Source organism: Drosophila erecta, unplaced genomic scaffold (assembly GCF_003286155.1).
Source record: "Drosophila erecta strain 14021-0224.00,06,07 unplaced genomic scaffold, DereRS2 tig00000126-arrow-pilon, whole genome shotgun sequence".
NCBI classification, from domain to species: domain Eukaryota; kingdom Metazoa; phylum Arthropoda; class Insecta; order Diptera; family Drosophilidae; genus Drosophila; species Drosophila erecta.
Window position 1 is genome coordinate 10,957,950 of NW_020825209.1, and position 25,402 is coordinate 10,983,351.

Sequence of the window (25,402 nt, forward strand, 5' to 3'; positions counted from 1 at the left end):
TGTAAGTCAACTTGTATTATCTGTTTGTTAATTAAATTTGTTATCTGTAAGCGAACGTGTTTGCAATTACTAAGAAACGTAGTCAAAATAACTGGAGTTTTTACTTGCTTTGGTTACAGTTCAAAACTATTTTGAAAAAATAGAAAAAACCCTGTTACCTGTAAAGGTTAGTTGCCTCTTGAATAATCTAATAATTTAAGAAGAGAAATAAGAATTTAGTTTTGTGACACCAAGCTGTCAATCCTAAATCACGCAACATTATTTTCGGCCTGAATTTTCAAAAGCTTCCCTCAAAAAAATGCCATTAAAACCGCAATTTAATAGCCCGAAAACATGGAGTCACCCATTTTGCACCATCTAAATTGGGGCCACAACTTTATCTGGCCCCAACCAATTACATTTGTTCGCACCTCGGCATGGGAGCCCTCCATCTCGGCGGGTATCCCACTGCCCCTATCCATATCCCTATACCTATCCGTATTCCAATACCAACGCCATGCAAATCCCACAAAATTGTTTCGGGGCTTACCCCAGACTCAATTAGTTGATGCCAAGTCTAAATGCTAAATGCTACAAATACTAAACCAGATTTAATCTGGAAACCAGTAGGGGATGTTGGGCCACAGGGTGAGAGGGTGAGAGGAAACGAGGGTGACCTACTCCACATACGCTTAGGAAAGTTTTACACTTTGCACCGCCCACGTTTTTGGAGTCCTGCAAAGGCGAACAAAGGACGAGGACCCATTCTGTAACTAAAATCCGTGAGATCCTTGAGGGAAAGGGAAGTCGGTTTTTAAATAGCGGAAATTGCGCTGTGCAGCCATCAGAAAAAGCGAACCCGACTGCCTGCCAGCCTGGCTGGCAGTGAGGCTACCAGGCATCCCAGCATCCCAGCATCCTGATGTCAGGATCCAGGACGCAGGATAGAGGATAGGCCACGGATGCGATGGGACGACAGGATGGAAATGGGCCGGGTAAGATGGCAAATTGTTAATAAAATAAGGGGCTAACAAAAAACTTGTACCCGAACGAACCCTTCTGCCTCTTGCCTCTTGACCATTTCTCATTTTCAGATTGCGCCAAACTTCGTGACTAATTACTCATGCGTAAGGAAGACTTAAAAAAATTATTATGATAATATGTATATCGCAGCAGCCGGAAGGTATGCCCAGAATGATAAAGCCCGGACCAGATACAAACAGATACGCAAATGGAGGCAAACCAGAATGAAGAGTAAAAAAAATATTAAAATTGCCAAAGGGCAGAAACGGAATATATCGAATTGGTTCGGCTGGCTGGCTGGCTGCAGGAGGTGGAAGATTGAAATTGGGGAGCTGAAACGACCGAGCACCGCCCCAAAAAGGTATATATTAAAATGTACATTTTCCCCATAGGGCGGTGTGGAAATACACTTTATGGTGCAGTGCAAAAAGCCGAGCAGAAAAGGTCCCCCGAAAACGGAAGAGGAAATTATTTGGAATTCGAATGTTCTTCCAAGGCATCATCGGAGCAAATGTTTGATTCTACTCAGTGTGTGAAATTTGGTTAGCAGATTTCATGGCTGAAAGGATTTGGAAAATATGGTAAACAAACTTTTGATGAGATGTCAAGGTGTAGGAAATTGCCATTTCGGATAGATATATTACAAAATTTCAACACGATATTAGGGCAAACGACTCAAACTTTTAAATAAACATAAAAACACTACATTTATAATATATTAAAATGTAAGCCCAAACATTAGTATTAAATCAAAAGAAAGCAGAGCACTTAATTGAAAGTAAACGAGATGAGCTCAAACAAAGCCAAACAAATAAAATGATTGTGATATGCAATACGTGTGAAATATCTATACTACTAAAGTGGAATCAGTTTTTCGAACTTTTCCACGCAATTTTAGGAAATGAAAATTCCTACTAAATTACGGCAGTCATGGCGTTGGAATGCATTTTCCATGAAAATTCCATTTTGAAAATGTCGTTTTGTCACAAAGAAGAAAAATAAAACCATGCTAAAGCCGAATATTACAAAAGACCTGCTTGAATATTAAAGATTTGTGATATGTCAAAGTTCACAACAACTCGAAGCAAGGAAGAGGACTTCTCCCACGCAATGTGACACAGGGCAAACTTTAAATTGAGTTTCCTTCGGTGAAAATTATATGTTAATTGAATTGACAGCATTGATTTCGAGTTCTTAAACAAAATAAAAACGGTGGTTGCATTTAAATGGAATTGAACGATTTTGATACCCTTGAAAAAGTTATTTAATATTTTAAAAACAAGAAATATGGAAGAACAACTGATCAAGTGATTAACTATGAATTAGCATATAAAGCTGTAACATCTTGAAACCCTTTACACATCACCATACAACCCTTTTCGTGTCCAATGGCAAACCAATAAATCGCCTTTGATATCCGATATGTGCAAGACTTCTCCACCGTCTCCCGGGAATGCAAGGAGCGAAGGAAGGAAGGAAGGAAGTGAAGCATTCGCCCCGGAGACCGCGGCATTGTGGCAAACAATCAAATCGAACAGTCGCCGGGTAGTGGAAAAGGGTATTATCCGGTTATCCAGTATCCAGGCTTCGGGATTCAGGACTCCAGGATTCGGGAGTAGGGAGCAGAGAAGCAGAGGAGCACGACTTACCGCACATCGGGATGGGCATCCAGCATGGCGCGCATCAAAGTCGTCCCAGATCTGGGCACGCCGCCTATGAATATTAATGGCATCTCACGGTTGTATGAATAAACGCGTTGATTGTCATCTGTGAGGTATTTCTGAACGTGTCCGTATTCCGCATCCGCATCCGTAACCGTAACCGTGTCCGGGGTTTCGCATCCGCATCCGCATCCGCGACGTCAATGTGTAGGTGGTGGAGACAAGACAAAAAACAAAAAAAGAGGAGGAATGAAATTAGAGAAAAGTTGCAGGCGTAAAATAAATGGCATGGCTCCTGCTGATGGCCATGATGATTATTATGATGATTATTATTTGTATTATAATAATGATAATGCGGAGTGGAGCTGGGAACGGGGAACTAGAATCAGCCGGATTGTGGGTGATGGCTTCTTGGTTGAATAAGCGCAGGTGTCAACGCCTTCGTGGGCATTAGCGTCAGAAGACATACAAAATGAAGGCGACAGGTGATGGGCATTACTAAAAATAGATGCGAGCTATCCATATGGAGCCCCAAAAAGGGGCCGAACCTTATCTTTCTGTAGCCCAAAAGCTATGTGATAAATTGGGACCTTATCAAAGGAAAACAGCGATGGGGTTTTTTACCCGCCTAATGGGAAATCGATCGACTTCCATAAATCATAAGCATTCAATTAGAAATGTGATAAAAGTAGCCTAGCGCTATTTAAGATACAAAATAGCAAAGTGTTTAATAAGATAAAAGAAATTGGAAGAAGCATATTTAATACGCTGATAACAAATGAAATCAACTTAAAGTGGAGCTTTTACACATCCCAATTAAACTACAACATTGATTTTTGCTTCTGTAAAGTAAAGATGGATTAAATTATCAATCACTTTGGCTCATTAGTATGCTGAACTAAAGTCTATGAAATTTAAGTCCATTGTTCGAAGCGCTTTGTTTATAAATGTACTACTTGGTTGGGCGGTGAACAATTTAATCCCTGGATTACTATTAATATGGGTTTCTGTGTTGCACGTCAGCCAATTTGAGACGGTTAATTAAGTCACGTTTTGATTTCATATTTGGAAATCGCTGGATGGCAATTTATGTCTGGGATGCCCAGATTTTCCATATTTGGCAGCACAAAAGTGCGGAATTAAAGCATATATTTATTTCGTTCCTTAATTACCCGAATACATGGACTTTTGCATTAATTTATTCTATTTGTTTTGGCTGTTCCCAATAAATAAGATGAATTTCTGGTGCTATTGCTGTGTGCATTGAATTTAATACAACGCAATATAAATCGATGGGTCCAAATGATTATGCATGTGCATGCTACATGATAGCCGAATTAAGCCATGGCTCCACAACTCCCATAATTGGATCCACAAAATCCCCGGAATTAAAGCCCCTTTCATGTGTAAAACCAAGGATGTGTTAATGCTCTGTGGAAATGATTTGACCATCTCGGTGCACGCATGTCGGACGCATTGTCTTCCATTTGTGGAGTCATCTCCTGGCTCCCAACATCCCAACATACCAACATGGCCAAAGCTGCTTATGACCTCAGCCTTCGATATTCCCAATGCTAATCAATGGATACTACTACACCTACTATCGCCCATTTCAACTCCAACGAGACCATTTTGGTCTCGACTAATGTTTACAAAATCGTGTTCGGTCATCCGATAACCAGTTAAATTCCCTGAATGACTTTTGCTTTGGTTTTGCGTGTGCGGCTGGTCTTTGCCGGGGGGTGTGGGTGTGGCAGGATTTTCATCTGTGCTCTGCTCAGCCAACATGAAATTAGTTATCCAGCTAAGGTTCTACTCCCATGCATTTTTTCCTTTGATTTATCATTGCAAATGTTTTTGTTTGGCTTGGTCAGCACGAGGGGAGTGGACGCTACAGTGCTTCACACAAATGTGGAGCTCTATGGGCTACATGGAAATCGAAAGTTGGTTGGGGGAGAATTCATAAATAGAGGTAATTTGGATATAACAATGGCTCTCTTTAAATGCCTGAAGTCCCTCCTTTTATCCCGAATCGAAATAGAATTCCCCTTTAGCGATGTTCTGTAATGGGTAAAATTCGCCTAGAGAAATTCAAATAACCCATCATGTTTGAATTGAAGTGCTCAATATCCGACTGATTTCGGAATCAAAAATGGATTATCAAATAAGGCAAGCCTAGAATCTGTGAGGAACTGATTGTTTGCCAGGTATATCAGCCCTTTTACCATTTGATTGAATTTAAATATTTCTTACTCACATCCCTACATTTTTGCGACGCATCTTGGAGCAAAGGAAGTTGATGTTCGGGTGTGTGACTATGTGTGCTTTTCCAATTTCTTTCTTTTTTCCCGTAACGGAAAGGATGTGGGATGGATATGGTGGTTGGGTGTGGGGCAAACAGATTGTGTTCGATTTGGGGATACATACCTCAACGCGAACCATTTGGGAGGAGAGCTCGTTGGTGGCGTCCACCTTGAAGAGGCATGTTGGCCGCAGTTCGGTGAATTTGAATAGGAACATGGTGATGACGATGATGCCGAAGAGCACCCACAGGGTGACCTTCTTATTTCGGTATGGCAGTCGCATTCTGGCGGTGGTGCGGGTGTCGCAGATAACTGGCCTTTGATTCGGCGGATGACGATGACGATGATGTGGTCTAGTCAGGCCTGGTCTAATCTGATCTGTTCTGGTGTCTTGTGTTGCCTTCTCCCCGAAGGCGCTCACTCCACGCTTTTTTTCCCAGCTCCTATTGATTGCGTCTAGTTGCTACTCCGCTCTACGTTTGCCCAAAGCTTAAATATGTAAATTGGTTTTCTTGAGGTCCTCAAAGCGAGAGTTTTGCTTTGGCTTTTGCTGTAGCAGTTCCTAGTGCCCCGTTGCCGTGTTGCTCCTTGTGATGCCAGCTCCACTTGTTTGCCAAGGATGCGGAGGGAGGAATATCGGGAGGATGTGATGGTGGTGGTGGTGGTGGGTGGACGGGCCGGCGGTGATGTGCCTATAGTGCAGGATACTGATGCTGATGCGGCGGCGGCTTGGCGGTGCCACCACAATAACTCCGTCCACGGTCTTGGTGGTCCTGTTCCGGTATGTGTTCTGGTCTCTGTTCCTGTTTCTGTTTGTGGTGCTGGTTCTGGTTCTGGTCCTGCTGCTGCTCCTGCTTATGACGTTGATTGCTTTGCATCGCCTCGCCTTTTGTTTGCTCCTTTTTGGCCAGCCAGAAGCAGCAACAACAACGCGGCTTGGCCAACAACGCAGCACAACACAACACGATCCTGGCAGTCCTTGCTGTCCTGACAGTCCTGGCAATCCTAGCAGCTGCTGCAGGTTCCCCTTTATACCACTCTTCTCGTGCTGCCGTCTTCTAGTCCTGGCTTTCCATTTATTGCATTCTTACAAAATATATATACACTGATAGCACGCTGCAACGGAAAAAGCAAAGACTACGTTAGGCATATTTAAATGGTTTGCCACGAATTATTGTTTGCCGCCAAGATATTCGATGCTCTTAGGTTTACGGGGAAATATCGCTATAGCAAACAGATTGCAGCACTGATGTGGGCACACTTTTACTTGAATTTGTGGCCCAAAGAGTTAACCAATCTTTTTTATTTTTGAAATTAAATCTAACTTTCGTAACTATTCAAACCAATATTTTCCGTTTCTTTAGGTTACTGCAAGCTATTTTATGGTCACAATTATTGTGTTAGTTCATTTAACTGCCATAACTAAATACTTTAGAGCGTAGTGTTATAAATTTTTTTCATGCGAATCGCAGGGCATTTCCACATCGGTTTTCGAAAGTAAGCCCACCTTCCTTTTCGCTGGTATTCGCTGCAACTTTGAATGTTTGGCACTCGACTATCGACACTCGACTTTCGGCACTCGACCGCTTCTGACTGGCAACCTCAAGTGACTACGCACCTCAACGACTTTGGCCGCTCGACTATTCCTTTTCCCACGACGACGGATTCCCCTGATGACGGCTGCAACTTCAGTTTCAGTTTGAGCCACATATATAGCTCCAGCTTCAGCTTCAGTTTCGGGTCACAGATGTTTGCTCAGTTGTTGACGAAGAGCTGCCAGCCCAGTGACTTAATGAGCCGAAATGCCAAATAGACTGGAACCAGCGTCAGCGATATATACACGTAGTAGCTCCAATCGCCGGTTATTTCCTCCGTCATACCTGCAGATGGAACGGCAAACATGGAAATATAATTAATCACCTCGCATCACAAACAAAAAACGAATAACGAATAAATAAAAAATACCACAACGAAAACGAAAAGAACTGAACTGAACTGAGGAGAAGCCCAGAGGAAAGAAAAGTGCAAACACAATTTCCCTGGCAGGGCGATGGAACACATGATATATTTGATTAGAAATCATCCACGATACATTTGTTCTTTTCCTTTTCAATATGACATATGAACGTGACTCCCAGGGGGACAAGAGGCAGGGCAGGAGGGGGAAGGGGCACCTAAAGAGAGGCGGAGGGAGTGGAGTAAGCGTCTTACACACAAGACATTTACCAGATGTTTTCCCAGAGAATCAGAGTGCTTCCAAGTACAGAAAAATTCCATATCCATTATTAAACCAAGTACAATAGACATAACCATCAAGTTGTGCACGCAGCACTTTATTTCAAAATTTAAAAATAATTAAATTATTTCAAGTAATATATTTAAAGTTGATTTGTATAATAATAAATAGTAAAAGGATTTAATGTGTGTGCTCTTTTTACATTCCAATATCTTCTATGTCAAAAACTTGCTCATATGAAAACTAAGGAGAAACTATGTTAAATCTTCAATACAATGTTTACTTGGGATTCCTTGTGATTTGCATACCTGACAAGAATTGAAATTCATATTTAACAACTTTCCAGTTGAATGGCAAGGTTATCAATTTCCCAACACAGGGAAGTTTGACTGTAATTGCCCACACACTGGCTGCAAATCCCTCAAACTATTCGCCCTTAAGGAGCTGGAGTGCATATGAGTTTCAGGCGACATTCGTCACTGGGTTTTCCGCCCGTTGGCAGGAAAATCGGGTTGGCAAGAGGGGATTGAACGGGTTGAGAGGGTGGAGTGGGTGAAGAGGGTAGTGAGGAACAGTGAGTGGCCGGAGCACACTTGACAACTGCCAACTGCCAAGTCCCGGGCAAGTCTCCCAAGTGCGGCCGACGTGTCAGACGCTCGAGTACTTATAATTCCTTTAAATTCTCAACTTTCCCAGCTCCGACATATGAGCGGAAGCGAGGTGGCCCAGGCCAGGATGATAGACACAGAAAAGCGGAGCGATATCAACTGGCAACAGATAGGAGACTAAAGTGCACAAAAAAATTACTATGTATGCTGCTACGAGTCGAGCTGAGTGAACTTAAAAAGCTTAAAGGCCGTAGAGGGCTTCATACAGTTTTGTATAAATTCGGGCTAACATAGAACGCCTTCACTAAGCGGCTGCCTCTCAAAACAATGGCAGACATCAAAGACTAGAGCAATTTTACGGATTCATGGCAATGTTCTATAGTCTTACGAATGATATTTTTACAGCATACTTTGGTGCACCACTTAAAGTGATACTAAGAAGAGTAATCGCCCAACTTTTATACCATGCCTTTAGTAATACTTTTCAATACAAATTACTCCACAAACGAGAGATTTTGCTGAACGCCTTCTGGAATCCGATTCTCGTTAATTATCTTTTATTTGCTACGCACAAACTCTAGGAGCAAACTTTTACAATTCCGCAAAACTTTAATTAATTTAAAATTCGAGAAATTTGTTGGCAAAAGAAAACGAACACATACGCGCGAACGCAGTTTTTCGTCCACGCAGACCGTAAGTTTTCAAAAAAGATTTTCGTTTCGGTGGGTGTGTGAAGCTTTCGTCACTCGTTCAACCTTAGAAACTGCTTTCTTTTCGGTTTGGCCAAAACTTTTGAAAAGCCGGCTATTTGTCGTCGTCGCAGGAGTTTTCCCACTTCCATTTTCCATCTTCCCTAGGCCGTGCCATTTCCTTATGCATTTCCCCTTCCTCTCCCCTTTTCGTTCGCATTTCACCTTTGGCGTTTGCTTCAAACTTATATCTCGTTATTCCCAATTACACATGCACTTTTGGAGCGCGTGTGCTCGTGTGCTTCCTGCCATCTGATCCTGCCAACTTGTTGGTCACTCCCCATCCCAAGGACCCGAAAACCTGGAGCAAAGCATGCAAGGACTCGGCGCAAAGAGGGCGTGTCTACACTGGAAGAAAAATAATATCTTATAATAACTTTCTAATATTCTCCTAACCTAAGAAATTCATCTATTCCGACAAGTCAAATATCTATTAAATGTTATGGTATAGTTGCAGATAGTTCCACGACTTTGTTTAATTTTCATTGGCAGTCAATAGAATTCATTTGGGAACAACACTAGTTTTATATTATTGTTCAAATGTTGGGGGTGTTTACTTTAAAACATCTGTAGATTTCAGTTCAGCATAGTTTTGTTAACTTAACAGCTCAGCTAAGAGGACTGCCATATTTTGAGTTGGCTAACATCTTTTCTTGCAGTGCATGTGCACTGAAAATGTATTTCCACATATGACAGAAAGCCCTGAAGGGCCTTGCTTGTTCTTCGGCTTGCCACATACTCCGCTGTGCTGCTTTTCGTGTGTCGAAAAGTTGTGATATTAGAAAATAAATAAAAATAGAAATTCCTTCTGGCCATATTTTGCATGCTAAAATTGTGGCTTATATATTTTTATCCCAAACTTTCCCGCTCGCAATGGGTGCCAAAAACTTTATGGAGCAAAGTTGCCACGGCAACAGAGAAAAAACCCCTTTTCTTCTTTTTTTCCCCACTACTCCCACGCAAATAAAGGGAATATAAAGCATTAACAACCAAAAAAAAAAAAAAAAAAGCCAAATATATAGAAAGAATAATAATAATAGCCCCGAAAACCACGTTGAATTTTTGTTTGAAGAGGTGCGCTGCGCGTATAAGTGTGTTTGTGTGTGTGTGTGTAATGTTTGCAAACATTCACACACATTCGAAAACATTCGCTCCAGTTTTTGTTGCCTTTGTTGTCGGTTGTTTGCTGTTTGGCTCAAGTGTCGGTTAAAGTCTTGTAAAAATTAATAAGCGTGTAAATTGTATTGTATTGCCACACACAAACACTCGCACCGAGAACGCATTAAATTGTTTATGCATACGAAGAGTTTTTCCTACTTTATTTTATGGGACTTTGAGTTTTTTATTTCCACAAACAGTTATCAGATGCTTTTGTTCTTATGTTATGCTCAACTTAAGCTTAATGGCATTTTGTTTTCCGCTATGTTGCACAGTGGTTTAAAGTTGTATGCTTTGGCGATTAGCTAAGCCTAATTTAATTATGGGAATTACATTGAATTGGGAATTGTCTACCTATTGTAATTATCATTGGACTTATAAACGAACAATCAATTATAAATGTGCCGCGTTCGATAGCATGTTATTTTGATCAATTTATACTTTGGCTTATTATCGCTCTAGTTTTCAAACTTTGTATTCGTAGTATGGCCCATTTGGTCCCACTGTACTTTGGGGAAATATGTATGTACATAGCCTGGCGCTAGTTCACACGCTTGTTGCGCCCACTATCTCCTGCCTTTTGTTTTCCGGGGAAAAGCGGGCAAAAAGTGGAAAGAAAATCTGCATAAATAATGTTGAGCCACGCTTTCTGCGGGAAGTGTTGATGATTTGATGGAAAATTCCGAAACTAAAGCGCGCAAGTGCGACAACAAAACGCTGCGGCTTAAGCACAGTTAGAAAGGCGGAAGAAAATGGGTCCTCCTGCTGGGGGATGATGCTATATGGGATGGGATGGAAACTGGGTTGAAAAGTGGGTTGGAAAGTGGGCTGATCCCAGCCGGTGAAGCGTAGCCATTCTATTACTTTTTCCAGCCAAACGTGGCTCTCCATATTTTGTAACGCCGCATTCCTATTTCCCGCCGCTCGACTGGCGAGAGTTTATTATTTAGCAAACTGACTCCGTGGCGACATTCGGCTCATTTATCAGGCAAAAAGCACGTCACGTCGTGATATTATAAATTACTTCAGACAATATGCAGCAGCTTCGCGAAGTTCTGAGTTGTCTAACTTGGCTATTATCCCGTCAGTTCTGGCCAACTTTAAAAGTCCAACTGGAAGACGGCGAAAATCCATGGGCGTCAGTTGCGCAGCAATGCCAAAACATCAATCACTAATCCCAGGAAAATGAGCCGAACGATTTTACATTTTTAATTGAATTAAAACGGTCAACGAAAAAAAAAAGAAACCCAAAATAAACAAGCTTTTTTGCGGTTCGAAGCATTTGGTTTATTGTTGCCATTTAATTTCCATATGAAACGAATATCTGACCCGTCTGCATAGCCAAACATTCGGAAACCGAAATGAAATGTGGCTATAAAATTGAAATTAGATCTTTGTGTAGCTGAATTATGTGCGTTTAGGCCAAGACTGGTAGTTTGTTTCAATTTATAAATATTTGAAAGGCTTTAAGTTCTTTAGTATTGCAAACATTCTTTTATTCACACATTTTGTTTGGCATTTGAACTGCATATTAAATAAATGGCAAGTAAAATGTGTCTGTGAACAAAATTCTCTGATTTCCTGAGACACTTTTCTTTGACATAGAACAAATAGAAAAATTTCAACATGTGTCCATAAACACGCAATTACAACACTGCTAATAAAATGGTTTTTGGTACACAGGAATAGAATTTTATTTATCCAAATGTCCCTAGTGTAAACATGTCTTCATTTGTATATAAAAAGTGAATTATCTAGTGTGGGGTGTCTTTCGAAATAGCAATCACTCTGCGTAATACATAGTGAAGTTAATATTTATTACTAACCGATTTTCCACGCAAATACATAAAAAACTACCCAGTGTTGTGCAATTAAAAGTTAGTGAATGCTGGTAATCAAATAATGTAGTTGCCATCACTGGCATCACCATGCCAGGATGTGGGCGTGTTCCAGTGGGCAATAACCCAGCATAGGGCGTTATCAAAACCCGGGGACAGTTGACAGGGCCTTAATCCCCACCCACCACCCACTCTGGGATGCAATGAAGCGAATATTCCGGGAATATTTGCACGCGGGAGCGCAGCGTCGTTAGATTTAACGTGACTAGCGGATAGTGAATAACAATCCGCTTAACCCCCTAAAGCCCCTCAATGCCCGATCTGAGTGGAGAGTCGGGTGCCGGGAAAATGTGTTAATTAAAACTTAACGTCTGATCGCGTTACACACGAAACGTCACTGGAACATGGACTAAAAAAATGGAAAACGATGGATGATGCCAATGGCCGAGAAAGCGGAGACGATAAAAATGTTATAATTCAATTTGTGTTATGTCAACTGCTGTATAAATATAGCGTCGAATCCAGGGGATACACATTCAGTATACATATGTGCACACGTATGTATGGGGGAAGGGGCACATGAATTTGTTTTTGAGGAATGGGCTAAGCAGTGTGCCCGACTTTATCCAGCTGTGAAATCGACAAGTGCATTGAACCTAACCGGGCATAGATTATGAGTCCGGCTGGAAGTGAAGATTTTGCGATGGCAACGATACCCAGCCCCAGCGATACCACTTTAGTGAATATAATTTCCGATGGCCAACGCACCAGTGAGCATTCGTTTGTTTATAATTAACAGTTGAGGGGCTTGGGGCCATAAGCTCCTCAGGAACCGTCAGGCAGCAATGGGCAATCGAAAAACAGGTCAACTTCTGTGGGTGAAAACTAGCTTACATTGGCAACCAACCAACATTGGCTAACAGGGATTTTTGGGCCATGTGCCCATGTGTGTGCGGAGTGCATAAATATGCAATCACGCTCACGTTGCTGGTGCCACCTTAAAATGATGAAGCCCTGAAATAAACCCAGAAATGTTTCACTCATTCCATTCAGATTCCCATCGATGTAAGGTGCTTTACTGCTTTATTCAAGTTATGTACGTGCAGTTCCGAATTCGGCATTTCCTCGTTTCATAACACATTTTGGGCTGTATTCAAGGGAAATTAGCTCAGTTTGCATAAAACGTTTTGTATTCTGTATTTTTGTGCATAGCATCAATAGTATTTGTATTAGTTTGTATTTGTTGGTGACTAAAAAACCAACGCCGCAAATGATTAGGTATTATCAGGCGCCTTTTCCTCGTAGCGAGTCACCACTGTAGTTGTTAAGTTGTTTGGTAAGCGGCTGTCATTTTCCGAGGAGCAAACACAAAGTCCTTGAGAAAATAGTCTTCAAAGTGGCTTTGCCCGCAAATTGGCGTTGCAGTGCGTTCGATATGGCGCCAATAAATTGACAATTAAAACAAAAAGTAATTAACACCCCAGATGGCGAGCGAAAGAAATGCTCATACATACGTGCTTGTATACTCGTACATGTACCAAATGCGGCGGGCGAGTCAATGAACCCGAAACTTTTCTGATGACAACAAAAAATAAATATAAAAATACGTAAAATTAAAACGAGGGGAGCAGAAACGCTTATCGTTGAATCGATTGAAAGGCGAGCCTATATACACATCAACCATCAAATGACTTTGGCATTATGTTGCTGCCAAGCCAAATAAATACTGTACCTACAAATAATGAATAATGAAAACAAACTGATCAAAATGTAACAATCGGCAAAATGCAAAATGCAAACTGCAAACTGCACTGTATGCAAATTGGCAACAAAGTTTCCGCTGAAGAGGCGTTGCGACGTTTTATTATATTATTCTGAGCTGAAAACTGATAAGCATGCCAAATGTGCTCCTCTGATTTTATTTTATGTCATTTCGTTTCACTGGCAATGGCACTGGCACTGGCACTTTTGAACTCGTTCACTCGGCACCGGAAGAAATCAATTATTATTATTATATGTTGGTCATTCCGAGCCGATGAAAATTGAGATGCTGTCTAGTTTAACATCAGACATTTAATATATTCATCGAAGTATTAATCAATTGAAACCATTTTTCTGACTAGGAGGAAATTTTATGTCTGATGGAAATGAAATACGCATTTAGGTGAGTAATCTTCTGAATATAAATAACCGATTTATAAGAATTTTGAAATTATTTTTAATATAACGAGTGAGTCAGTTAGTTTTGATAAAAATACAACTTGATAAGCATAGCCGCTTTTAAAATAATGCGATTAAATGGAGCCTGAAACGTGTCATTGTTTCCAGACTTTTATTGATTTGAAATGGCATACTATTAATCCCATTGCTACATTATTATTTCGTCTGGCTTTTTTACACAGAATAAAAAAAGTGTTTATCATTAATCTGCTGTGCGCGTTCTATTATAAAAAAGTGGCTGGTTTTTGCCGACAAATATGAGGTGACGTAAGAATAACTGAGATTAGTGTCGCAATATGTATGCGGCATTTCTTTCGCTAAATGTGATTCGTTTTTTCAAGTGCCTTCTGACGTCACTCCTATGGCGTGCTTTCTTTTCGATATTAGCGCGAAAGAGAAGCTTGACGAAAGGGCTTACGTGTCCCAGAGAAGATTTCGTGGAAAGGCCATTAAAACTTTGTTTTTTTTGAGGGAGGAGGGGGCGTGGGCGTGGGCGGTGCTAACGCGCCCGATGTCAAATGGCCCAACTTTTAATGGAGGCAAGGAGTTTCCTTTTCCCTTGCCTGGGCAATTTGTGCAATTGCAGAGTCCCTGCTTTTGCCTGTTCACAAAAGTGGGAAACTCACCGCCAAAAAATGAGAAATGAAAAACGAAAACGACCTTCCTCTTCGGAGGCCATCATCAAAATTTTTGTTGGCCAGCTGAGAACAAACAGTCGAGGCAACGTTGCGTGTCGCCCCCTTTGCATATTTGCCTTAATTTTCATTATTCTCATATTCATTTCGTTTTATTTCTTTCCGGCCTTTAATGGGCCGCGATTTGAGGGAATGATGAAAAATGCTGATGGGCCAAGTTAATATAAATGAATGATGATAAATGCACAATGTTTTTGTTCATAATTAATTTGTACTGTTCCCTTTTTCTTTCTTTTGTTCGGGCCTAAAGTGCCCATTAATGGCACGAGTGTCACGTTTCTTTTCTTTTTTTTTGCAGGGAAACTCACTAGCCCACTTGCATGCTGGCCAAAACAGTATCGAGCAGAATCAACAGGTGTGCAGATTCCATCGTTCGATTCCGGCAAACACACTCGAGTCGTAAATTCATCGTAAAGGCAACTCCTAAAATATTAATGGCGGGTATGCTATTTTTAGGTGCTGCAGTTATTTCATTTGGTATTTTTATTCGAGTTTGATGAGAATCGGTATGAGCCACATTTTGAATTTAACTTATTTCATAATCTCTGACAAAAATGTACAAAGGAACAATTGAAGAATACACATTCTTGGTGAACTTATAACTTCTGATACCATTGAACAACTTCAGCTGAAGAACTTTAATGAATATATTGTAAATATGTTCATTTACAGCAGATAGATGATGTTATGAAGAGCACAGAACCTTTTTCAGACCCAACGAATACCATAAAATTGTTTGAATTCCCTGCAAACTGAAATAATTTTATCAAACGACGAAATGGAACGCATATTTTCCACACCACCCCTTTCCATTGCCCAAAATGGATTCACACCTGAGAAGAGCGCGCCATCAGTTGTCATACCCAGTGGTTTCCCCTTGAGAACTTCAACTTCCAAATGCAGAAGACCAGGTGAGTGTGACAGAGTTATAGAGTTGTATGCAAACACGTCTACCTGGCCGTTCAAGTGCGCCAATCTGAGCGTGACGAATAATGATTTTACGCCGCTCCACAGAATTACGAGCGATGGCGATGGCGATGTCGATGGCGATGTCTATGGTAATGATGATGGTGATGGTATATATGGCTCTATCCCAAAGATGGGGATCTCAACGGATGGGCGGGGATTTGATGAACCTAGCAGAGGAGGAGTTTTTTCTCATTCAGGTATGAATCTGGGGAAAAGAGTGCAAATTGTGCGCCACTTTCTGTGCCGAACGGATGCATTTAAAATCTGCATTTAGTTGGTTTATTGAGTTTGCATCTGTATGTATGTATATCTGTCGTGTTCGCAGCTCCTTTCAAACCAACTCCAACGACTAATTTCATTTGGCTGCAGTTTGGCCGAAAGCGAAAGAGGCGTCATTCAAAGACAGCAAAGGGGATGCGACAAAAATTACACGGGGGGTATGGGGGCTACACAAGGAATACTTGTTTTCTATTGCCATATTTATTAGATCCTATTAGATCCTACGGATCAGATAAAAATTGACTATTTTTGATAAATACATCACCAAAAGATAGCTCAGAAATTAAACTAGAAGCTGAGAAAGATATGACTTCACTTAGTTCAGAATGTGTAAATCTAGATGCTAAATTAAATAATTCCTTGCAAAGCCGCATACAAACGTTGCTTTATATCCAGGCAAGTGTCTTATAAATGGCCAATTCCATAGGTTTTTTTTCTGTGTGCACATGTAATATGGGCACTTGGGCAGCAGCACTCACTTTTGGGCCACTTGTTTCTCGAAATTGAAAACCATGAGGCGCATTTAAAAAGATGAAGTGACAACTGGCATACTGATGACGACACACAGGCGAAGTGTAGGGTGGGTAAGAGGGGCCAGGGGTTCACGGGAAAGGGGAAGGAGGAGCTGTAAGTGTGTGTGTGTGTGGAGAGTATAAATATAACAAGTGCCAAGTGAAATATGTACATAAATAAGCCAGCGCAGAGATACTTGCGATACAGATGCAGTTACAGTGCTCACTGGCCTAAGAAGATACTTTCTGTAATAGGATCGTATATTGTGTAAAGTTGAATTGAGTGCTTTTTTTATTAGTAATGTTATTTTAAAGGGTTTTAGCAAGCAGCTAGAAATTTAATGTAGCCTCGTTAAATGTTTTTTGTAATTTTCTTAAGAACTTTCCAACCAAAGTAATTTAAAGTCTGCATTAAAATGCACTTATTTTCCTGTTTGTGAGGCAAATCAACTTTAAATTGTTTTCTGCGTTAAAAAGAATAACATTTTTCCAACGAGTTTTTCCACCATTTTTTATGTTTGTCGTATTTGTGCTCCACTGTACCCCTTTTGTCTATTATCGCCGTTTTTGAGTCTGTTTCAAGCGCTGCATTTCTGCATTTCTGCATTTTTGCATTTCTGCACTCTTCCACCAGCTGCAACTAATTGTTGGAAGAAAAAAATTTATTAAACAAAAAAAAGGGGAGGGAAAAATGTTGGCGGACAAAAAAAGGACAAGGGGACAAAAGGAGGCAGGATGCAAAGGACTTGTTCGCGCTGCTGACTGCGAAAAGTGCAACAAACTTTGACAAAATAAAACTAAAATTCCGCCCGAAGGTACAAAAGGGGCGTGGTGGGGGGTGCATGCCAAGGGGCGGCGAACAGATCAAGCGCCCCTTCCTGCAACTTCAAATCGCAAGCCCCCCCTCCACACACACAGCAGCCACAGCTGGAGATTCGCACACACATGTGAAAAAAGCGCGAGTTGCAAGAAAAAAGAAACTGCATTGAAATTGAAGCACTCTCATTAGGAGGAAGAGGAAGGAGTTGCAGCAGGAACCAGGAGAAAGAGAAGATGATAAAGACCAGGAGACGAGGAAGGGCAAAAAGTAGAAACCGCAGCAAAAATAACTCATATTTTTCGAAAGCCAGGGCAAAAGCAAAGAAAACAGTTTTACTGGTGACGAAAAATGCAATAAAATAAGTGCATAGGCTGACACTAAATAAAATAAATATTTATGTGAATGTAAGAGAAATGTTATGGATAAACTATAATAATATTATTATTGGTAGCTAATTTTTGCTCACCCTTAAATGTGCAAACAGTAGTTGAAATAATTCAACATGAGAATTCAACAAAAACTTTAAGACATTGGAAAAACCACAGCATTTTAAATGCTTGGTGAATAAAAAAGTACATGTGCTGCTCATCAACTCATCGAAAACTTAGAAGTGAAGATGTTTACTGGCTTATTCCAGGTTTTAGCTTGCAACAGCGGCTTACAAATCAATAAATTAATTGATTAAGCTAAATGTGTATATAGAATGTGGAGTTTATATTATTAAGAGGTAAAATAGTAAATGAATTTAGTGACGAAAACACAAAGTAAGGAAGTAGAAAAATAATGCTGCAAAATGTAATTAGTTAAGCGGCATACTTACTTGATTTGTTGTTGTAGCGGCAGATTCCCCATTAATCATTGTTAAGCAACAACAACGATAACAGCTCTCTCTTCCTCTCTCTCTCTCCGCTATCGCAGTCCTGTTGTTGTTGCTGTCTCGTTCCGGCAAGGAGTTGCTATGCTGTTGTTGTTGCTGCCGCTCACTATAGTTGCTTGCACTTGTTGTATTTTCGTCACTCAAACAAACAAACAAACAAACAAACAAACACACACACGCACACAATGTTGCACGTTGCGTGTGAACTGCTTCTTCTGCTTTCGTTTCTTGCCGCGCAGCTCGCTCTCCCCGTTTCCCTTCCCCTTCCCGACAACGTACCGCTTACCGATTGGCCAGTGGCATCGGCAATCGTAAACAAATGCAGCCCGCTCGCACACTTCGTCACTCGACCACTTTCGTCACGTCACTGTGTTCTCGGTTCTGTTCGCAGCAAATATGCACTCGCACTTTTCGCACTTTTTGCACTTTTCGCGACGACAACCGACTTTGGTGCTGTTTGGTGGCAGAGTGTGACCGAGCGGGGCGGCGGTCTGCACGTCGACTGAGTGTGGCTGGAATTGCCTAAAATATCTGGGTGGCGCTATGATGTCGCGTGGTGTTTTGCCGCATCGCTCAAGCAGTCACACTGACAGCCAAGCATTAGGAGCTTTGCCAAGAACCCATCGCAACTTTCACAGCCACCTGGCGGCCGATGGCGAAAGAGCTTTGGGAAAGCTGCCCATAGATGGCGCTCATTTGTTCAAATATTCATTTGATAGGTGGCGACACTGGTTGTGCTAACCAATGGTGATTTATTTATAAAATAAAGTGCAAAATAAAGTGGCAACTTTATAAATAAAATAATAGGAAACTTTGCTCTGTAAAATAGGTGCTCAAAACGGGATTACAACGTGCGTATATTAATAAGCAATGAAATAAAAAACTACGCACGCCACAAATATATCGATTTTAACTTTATGAAAAGTTTTAATCAACTTTTTAATATACAAGAAAAGTTACAAAGAGTACAGGTAACTATAACTTTTTACCTCGGCAGGCGAAAGGTCGAGTTATATTAAATCGACTGCATATAGACTTTCTGATAACTGCGATATCTGGCTGAGTTTTACGATGTAGCGTTTGTAAAGTCAGTGGGCGAAGGCAAATGGTGAATTATGCTATAAGTTGACGCAAATTTATGGCCGACTAATCAACTGATTGTTGTTAATTGATAGCCGATATGATAACCCACATATAAAAGACATTCCCCACCTAGCTCGAAATTTCCATGACAACGACTGGGAGCTATTTTCAGCAAAACTCTATGATTGGGAACTTTTCTTTTCGAACTACTGGGTGCATAGCCATAAATTTTATCAGTCACGTTGCTTAAAGAACAAAGCTGTTCAATTTAACATTTGAGTTATATACTCGTATGCTTGTGTAAAAAAATATTTATTAAAAAAAAAAGAATTAAATGAAGACAAAGCTGTCCGACCGTCTAGAGCCTCACCAGCACTTCGTAGTTCTCCAGGCGCACCTCCTCGCCGCCATATGGGATGTAGATGCAGCCGTGCGAGGGATGGATCTTGCCCACACTCAAGCTGCCGCAGTAGTTGGCCCTGCCGACGTACAGGGACTCCCCGTCGACATTCGGACCGGAGGACAGTGCTCCGGGTGGCACATTTCCGTGCGAGTCCGGAGCCCAGCGGAATCCGGATCCCGTCAGCACCTGGACATCTGTGAGCTCGTGCTCCGCCTGGGCATAGGCGGCATAGGCTTTGCCCTTGGCCGGCACCACTTTGGCGGGCAGCAGATCTCCATTGCGGAACACCCTGCCTACGTAGATGGTGTCCCCGTTGGAATCGTGCCCAGCAACCAGAGCGCCATTCGGGATATTTGTGGCGGTGGTGTCGATCCAGCGCTCCGGCTGGCACAGCACCTCGTAGGCAAAGATCTTCACCTCGTCGGAATCGTAGGGGATGTACAGGCAGCCGTGGGAGGGATGCACTTTGCCCACGGTGAGGCTTCCGGCATGATAGCCCCTGCCCGCATACAGATACTCGCCATCCACATTCCGGCCCACCTTGACGGCGCCCGGCGGCACCTCCCCATTCTCCGCCGACAGCCACTCGTAGTTGTAGCCGGAGAGCACCTCGTAGTTCTCCAGCTCGTGCTCCTCGCACGCATACGCCACGTAGGCCTTGCCCTTGTTGGGAATCACCTTCGCCGGCAGCAAGTCGTTGGAGAAGAAGGCGCGGCCCACGTAGATGGTGTGCCCATCCGAATCGTGACCAGCGACCACGGCATTTGGCGGCACGCTGCCGTTGCTGAAGTGCATCCACGTGTGGTCTGGGGGATAATAGAAAAATATAGCTATTATTTAACAGCACTCCGAATGGTATAACTCCTGCAATTTGTGGGCCACCCATCAAACTAGTTTATTTTGAAGCGAATGAAAAAACGAGTTAATAGCAAATTAAATATTCAATTACTCGTGCACCTTTTACGTTTAGTTTCGAGAATTTAAGTGCCACTTATGAAGTTTCCAATCAATTCAGATTGATTTACATCTCATAGTGTACTTTTAAGGTAAGTCAGCCTTCCATTATCCCCCTGATTAAATGTTTCATTGAGTTTTCGTTATGGCATCCTGGCCTTACGACCTAATTACCTGCCATTTTCTTGTCCGTTCTCCAGCAGCTGTGACTTTCAACTGAGAACGTGGTCGATTTGATGGTCTTTTTGTGTTTCGCTTATCGCTTATCGGGAACATACCTACATGCCCAGATAACAATCTCGATTCTTAATGACTCAGATCTTGTCAAGCTCTTGTTGAATTTGTCATCGATTGGCCAACAGGAGAGTTAAGGGGCTTATTATGTTAGCCCATATAATGACAGTAAATATGTACATACATGTATGTTCGGATATGTATATATGGGTTTTTCTTCATACTTCTTTATCAACATGTATCTTATCTTTATATCCCATAATAATTTGTAAATTTAAAATTCGCTCGAGTCGTCCAAAATGTAATTATGTACTTTCATACTTTATTTTTTCATCACATATTTTCATTACATATGACGTATACACATTTAATGGAGTTGTAATTAACCACAAAAGGTTTGTTCCTCTTTTTAGCAAACTGATAACAATAGCTTGTAAGTTAAAACTCGTCGTTAACCAGTTATCCCGTTTATTTGCAGTGCCACGTTCAAATTCCCTACATGTATCTCCATCCGCCAAGTTGAATGGGGGAATCGCTTGATTTTTTATTTATTTGCCACATTGGAGCTCCTTGCGCCCGCTTTTCCGCTCTTCCGCTTTTCCGAATTTCCATTCGTCCACGCACTCCACTTATTTAGTGGTCGCTGCTTTTGGAGTTTGTTTTCCTTTTGTTTTCCCAGCATTGTTGCCTTTCAATGATTTTTCTTGTTTTCCCTTTCAAGTGGATCACTGTTTTTTGCTTGCATTTTCGCCCATTTACAACTATTTGAACAAGGGAAAAGTGGAAAACTGGGCGCAAAAGTTAAGAGGGTTTGTTGGAATTGCTGCGCAACGTTTGCACCTGTTTACAGTGGCTCCTGGATTCCCAATGGGGTGGTTGGGGCATTATTAAGCTTTCAGGTTTACCCACGATTTTCCTGCATTTTCCTGCAGTTTTGCGCGCCCTTCACTCAGGTAAACCAATTAACCAGAGATAAGTCTGGCGATACTTAAACAAGATTAACAAACGCAAAAATGTTGCAGATTTTAATCATTTAAATCAACGCTGTTCGGCTTCGTTGTGCATCCTTATGAAGGTATAATGCTTTTATGCAATGGAGCCTAATGAATTTGTTTCGCTTCGCCTTTATGCAACGTTTTAACCTCATTTTGGCCTCTTTATTTTTACCCCTATTTCTCTGTTTGGCCAACTTAATTTCGCCTAATACATTTTAATCATTTCCACAGTACCTCGAACCAAATGCCCTCCGTCATTAACCCCCTGCTGCCCCATCCCATCTATCTGTCACGCTTTCCGCTCTCGATTCGCATCCGTTCTCCACGGGTCCTTCTCACTGGTTATCCTTTTCTGGTCGCTTTGCTTGTCCTTGTCACACTTTGAAAAATACACTAAGCTCAGCTTAAAGGGCACTCGGTTCTCATTTTAATACGAGCATTTCATAAACTTTAATTGCTTAAGATAATTTATCTTGCATCTAAGATTTCAATTTCACGGCTGTGTGGATTTATTAGAACTTGATCTCCCAGTTTTTTCCAGTGCCTCGCTATTGCAGGCCAGTTGCAGTCGCGGTCCCGCTTTCTGGCCACACAATGCAGCAGTTTTTCGAGGGTGTGCTCTCGGGCCAGGTGCATCCTGGTTTCAGGGGCCATCGCCGTGGGTCAGATGGGTCAGATGGGTCAGATCCAGACGCACACATATGTACACATGCATGGATGGATGGACTCGCACTGTCTAGTCGTCGCCGGTCACTCACGTTCGTCTGCGGTCTGGCTTTGGGTCTGGCTTTGGGTTTGGACACGGGTTTGGGGCTCCTCCTCCGCCGCTGCGCCGCCACATCAGCTAATGGGCGCTGAAGCCCTGACATCGCTTATATAACCTGCTGCACCCCGCCCACCTGGCACTGGTAACACCAACAAACCAAAGCCAACGCAAATGTGGAGCATTTAGTTGATTTAATGGTGCGTTTGCCAGCACTTCAAGATGCTTGAGCTTTAAAAGCGGGGCTGTAGGCAGGGTGGGGGGCTGGTTGGTTTAGGGCACTTAATGGCAGTCATCTGGTAATACGTAATTAGGGGCGGGGTTTCAGCTGCAGCCGCAGCTTAAAGTCTCATCAACGAGTCCGGCAATTTCAATTGTTGCCAGCACTTTTGCAACTGGCATAACCAATGAGGCGGTTGGTTGAAAGGGGAGTGGCGCTCAAAGGGGGCTGAAATGGGGGTCTGAAATGGGGCATCTAAAATGGGGCATTTTTCAAATGTGTGTGTGTGTGTCCCGAGACCATTTATGATTTGTGAAAAGTTTCGTGTGCGCCGAGCAATGCGGTTTCATTACCAGCCACGCCCCTGCTACGCCCCCCTATCCAACAACTGTGTAAATTATTTACTGGAAGCGCTTTGAGCATCCTAAAATCAGGTGCCAAAATCAAATTGAGCTTTAGCATTTTTTCAAATCAATCTAGTTTGATGTGCGAATATAGTAACTCAGTTATCATGGCATTTTTAGATGTGCATTTCAATTTACCAGCTTAAACTTCGATTAATATTAAACTTCCTGCCTTTGGAAATACCCTTTCACTATATTTGAGCACCGCTGCTGTTCCATGGACTAATCACTGCCTTTTCGTGGAGCCACCAATCGCGGCACAAAAGGGAACTTTTAATTACATGCACTCGACTTCGTTTTTCTGGGCATATCCTGGCAGCTTCCATTTCCCGGCTCATTGCGAAACTTCTGCGCACAACTTGAAAGACAAAGTGGTGGAAAAGTGGAGTGCGGAAAGTATGGCATTTTACAGCTTGATTTCCATTTGCCCATTGGCTCTTTGTCTGCTTGCTGGCCTCTTTCCCTGCGCTTTTCCATGACCACAACACTCAACTGGTGTCTGCAACATACGAGTATACAAGTTTATGCCCGGTCACTTAATAGTTAAAAAGTACATTAAAATATCGTATATTGCATTTGCGTGCTCGTATTTCCCTTGCAGAGTTCATTCATTTTATCCTGAATAATATTAATTGAATACTGAAAATAATCATAAATACTTATTTATTTCTTTTCCGTGTGGCTTCGCTAATTAGCGGAGTTGCTCCTTTGGAATTGGTTGGGCTAAGGAGCCGCTCTTGTTAACCCTTTAACAACATTTTCGGCAATAAAAGCAAGTTTATTGCCGCACCCCCATGAATATTTGTCTTTGTAGCTAAACTTTTTGTCCCCAAGGAGCAATCGTCAGAAATGTGTTTCATTGTTGTTTATTTCTTTCGCAGCTAGTTTGTAGTTGTAGAGTTCAACAAAAGTTGCGAATAAAAAAGGGATTAATAGAGTTTACGGAGTATTTCGAGGGCGGGGGTTCAAATTGGGTGCCTTAACATATGTGGCCGTATTTGAGTGCTTTTTGATGAGACTTGCTACAAATTTGCATTGTAAGTTCGGCATTTAGAACTTGTTACACTTTTGCTAGGAAATGTTCGTTTAAATAGTCGCCGAATTTGAATATACATGTGTTTAAATTCGTTTTATAAGAGGTATGGCTAGTTAAGTATATGAAAAAAAAAATAAGTAAGGGCAGGGATTGCCCAATTCCTAGAGCTGACCATTCAGCTCGTCATCGAAATCGGAGGTGGGTGGCGTGTCCTTGACATCCGCCCGCACCGTGTACTCCTTCTCGTTGACACTGTAGTAGATGTTGAAGTACCTGCCCGACTGGATCCTCATGGCTAGGTAGCCACTCTGGCCGCGATCCTTGGCCGTCCGCTGGTAGATCACATGACCGCTGCTCAGGATCACGCGCACCTCCTGCGAACCGTCGTCATTCTTGCGGGCACTCTGTCGCATAATCTGCACCAGTTGCGTCCTTAGAGGATTGGAACTGGGCTTCAGACCCGGCAGCTGGATGAGCGGCTCGCAGCGGCAGTTGAGCTTCTGGGTGAGCGGGCAAGTGGTCTGGGGATTGGGCGATAGGGATCCGCCGACCAGTTGTCCCGGTACCGAGGCCACCGGCGCCACTGCACCCAGGTTGCCCAGATTGCCCAGATTCAGGCCACCCAGAGAGCCGAAGCCGCCGTTTAGCGAGCCGAGTCCCAGGCCGCTGATCCAATTGGGCAGGCCACCGACCCAGGTTCCGATGAGCGGCAGATTCTGGCCGAATTGGGGCAGCCAACCGGACTGCGGCTGCTGGCTCTGGGCGTTCGAACTGGAGGCCACAGGAGTCACCACAGTGATCGGTTGCAGGGGCTGCAGCTGCTGGAGGGGCGGCAGTGGCTGCAGCGGGGGATTCACATTTAGGCCATCGAAGAAAACGGGATAGTTGCCAGTGGAACCGGCCAGGCTGCTCTGGCCACCATTGGCCGTCTGGACAGGAAGTGTTTGGAAATAGTATTATGGTATAGTATTATAGTATGATGCAAAGGCTATCAAGTCTGCCCAGAAATGGTTAACAAACTCACGACGAATCTAGAAGCTTTGAACTAATCCAAATGCAATAGTCAATCACTTACCAACTGGCGTTTGTCGCGGCGTTCCAAGGACTTCATGGCCTCGTCCTTTTCCATGGATTTTTCAGTGGAGGTGGGCACGGGTTTCCTTGTGCTTGCTGTAGTTGTTGTGCTCAAAGCCAGTCCCATAGTAACTGCAGCCATAAAGATGGTTAAGCTCAGTACGTAAGCCATGATATTTTAATATTTTGAATACAATTTTCCTTTGAATTTAAATTTAAATTGAAATAAGGATTGTCCTTTATCAGACTTGGCTTGGAGTCGCTTTGATGTGGTGGCCAGGTTCGCCACTTCTTATATATGATTTTCGT

The 25,402-nt window shown here is 42.3% G+C and overlaps 4 protein-coding genes across 5 annotated transcripts in view; all 4 read right to left on the bottom strand.

Moving 5' to 3' along the window:
• Window positions 1–18,400, bottom strand: part of LOC6551022 (protein-tyrosine sulfotransferase) — a 29,080-nt gene extending 10,680 nt beyond the window's left edge. For both annotated transcript variants that reach the window (XM_001978221.3, XM_026981661.1), the window contains exons 1-4: window positions 17,871–18,400; window positions 6,585–6,846; window positions 5,091–6,082; window positions 2,652–2,782 (exon numbers count right to left, since the gene is read on the bottom strand). In XM_001978221.3, the coding sequence (XP_001978257.3) occupies window positions 2,652–2,782; window positions 5,091–5,249 (290 nt within the window). In that variant the 5' untranslated portion in view covers window positions 5,250–6,082; window positions 6,585–6,846; window positions 17,871–18,400. The remainder of the gene's footprint in view (window positions 1–2,651; window positions 2,783–5,090; window positions 6,083–6,584; window positions 6,847–17,870) is intronic.
• LOC113564486 lies at window positions 5,761–6,844 on the bottom strand. The gene is made up of 2 exons (XM_026981662.1): window positions 6,474–6,844; window positions 5,761–6,082 (listed from the first exon to the last, which is right to left on the bottom strand). The coding sequence occupies exon 1, from the start codon at window positions 6,842–6,844 to the stop codon at window positions 6,722–6,724; it is 123 nt and encodes a 40-aa protein (XP_026837463.1). The 3' UTR covers window positions 5,761–6,082; window positions 6,474–6,721.
• Window positions 18,401–18,844: 444 nt separating the features above from the next.
• On the bottom strand, window positions 18,845–20,599 carry LOC6551026. Its single transcript, XM_001978225.3, has 2 exons — window positions 20,542–20,599; window positions 18,845–20,219 (listed from the first exon to the last, which is right to left on the bottom strand). The coding sequence occupies exons 1-2, from the start codon at window positions 20,546–20,548 to the stop codon at window positions 19,369–19,371; spliced, it is 858 nt and encodes a 285-aa protein (XP_001978261.1). The 5' UTR covers window positions 20,549–20,599; the 3' UTR covers window positions 18,845–19,368.
• A 3,581-nt stretch (window positions 20,600–24,180) lies between these two features.
• LOC6551027 lies at window positions 24,181–25,265 on the bottom strand. The gene is made up of 2 exons (XM_001978226.1): window positions 25,095–25,265; window positions 24,181–24,948 (listed from the first exon to the last, which is right to left on the bottom strand). The coding sequence occupies exons 1-2, from the start codon at window positions 25,263–25,265 to the stop codon at window positions 24,181–24,183; spliced, it is 939 nt and encodes a 312-aa protein (XP_001978262.1).
• Between the last annotated feature and the right edge of the window lie 137 nt (window positions 25,266–25,402).

Excerpts from the sequence above, each read along its gene's own strand:
- LOC6551027 (XM_001978226.1), bottom strand. The coding sequence starts at position 25,265 with ATGGCTTACGTACTGAGCTTAACCATCTTTATGGCTGCAGTTACTATG. Across the intron at positions 24,949-25,094 it reads GCCGCGACAAACGCCAGTTG|ACGGCCAATGGTGGCCAGAG; the intron begins GTAAGTGATTGA and ends CTTCCTGTCCAG.
- LOC113564486 (XM_026981662.1), bottom strand. The coding sequence starts at position 6,844 with ATGACGGAGGAAATAACCGGCGATTGGAGCTACTACGTGTATATATCG.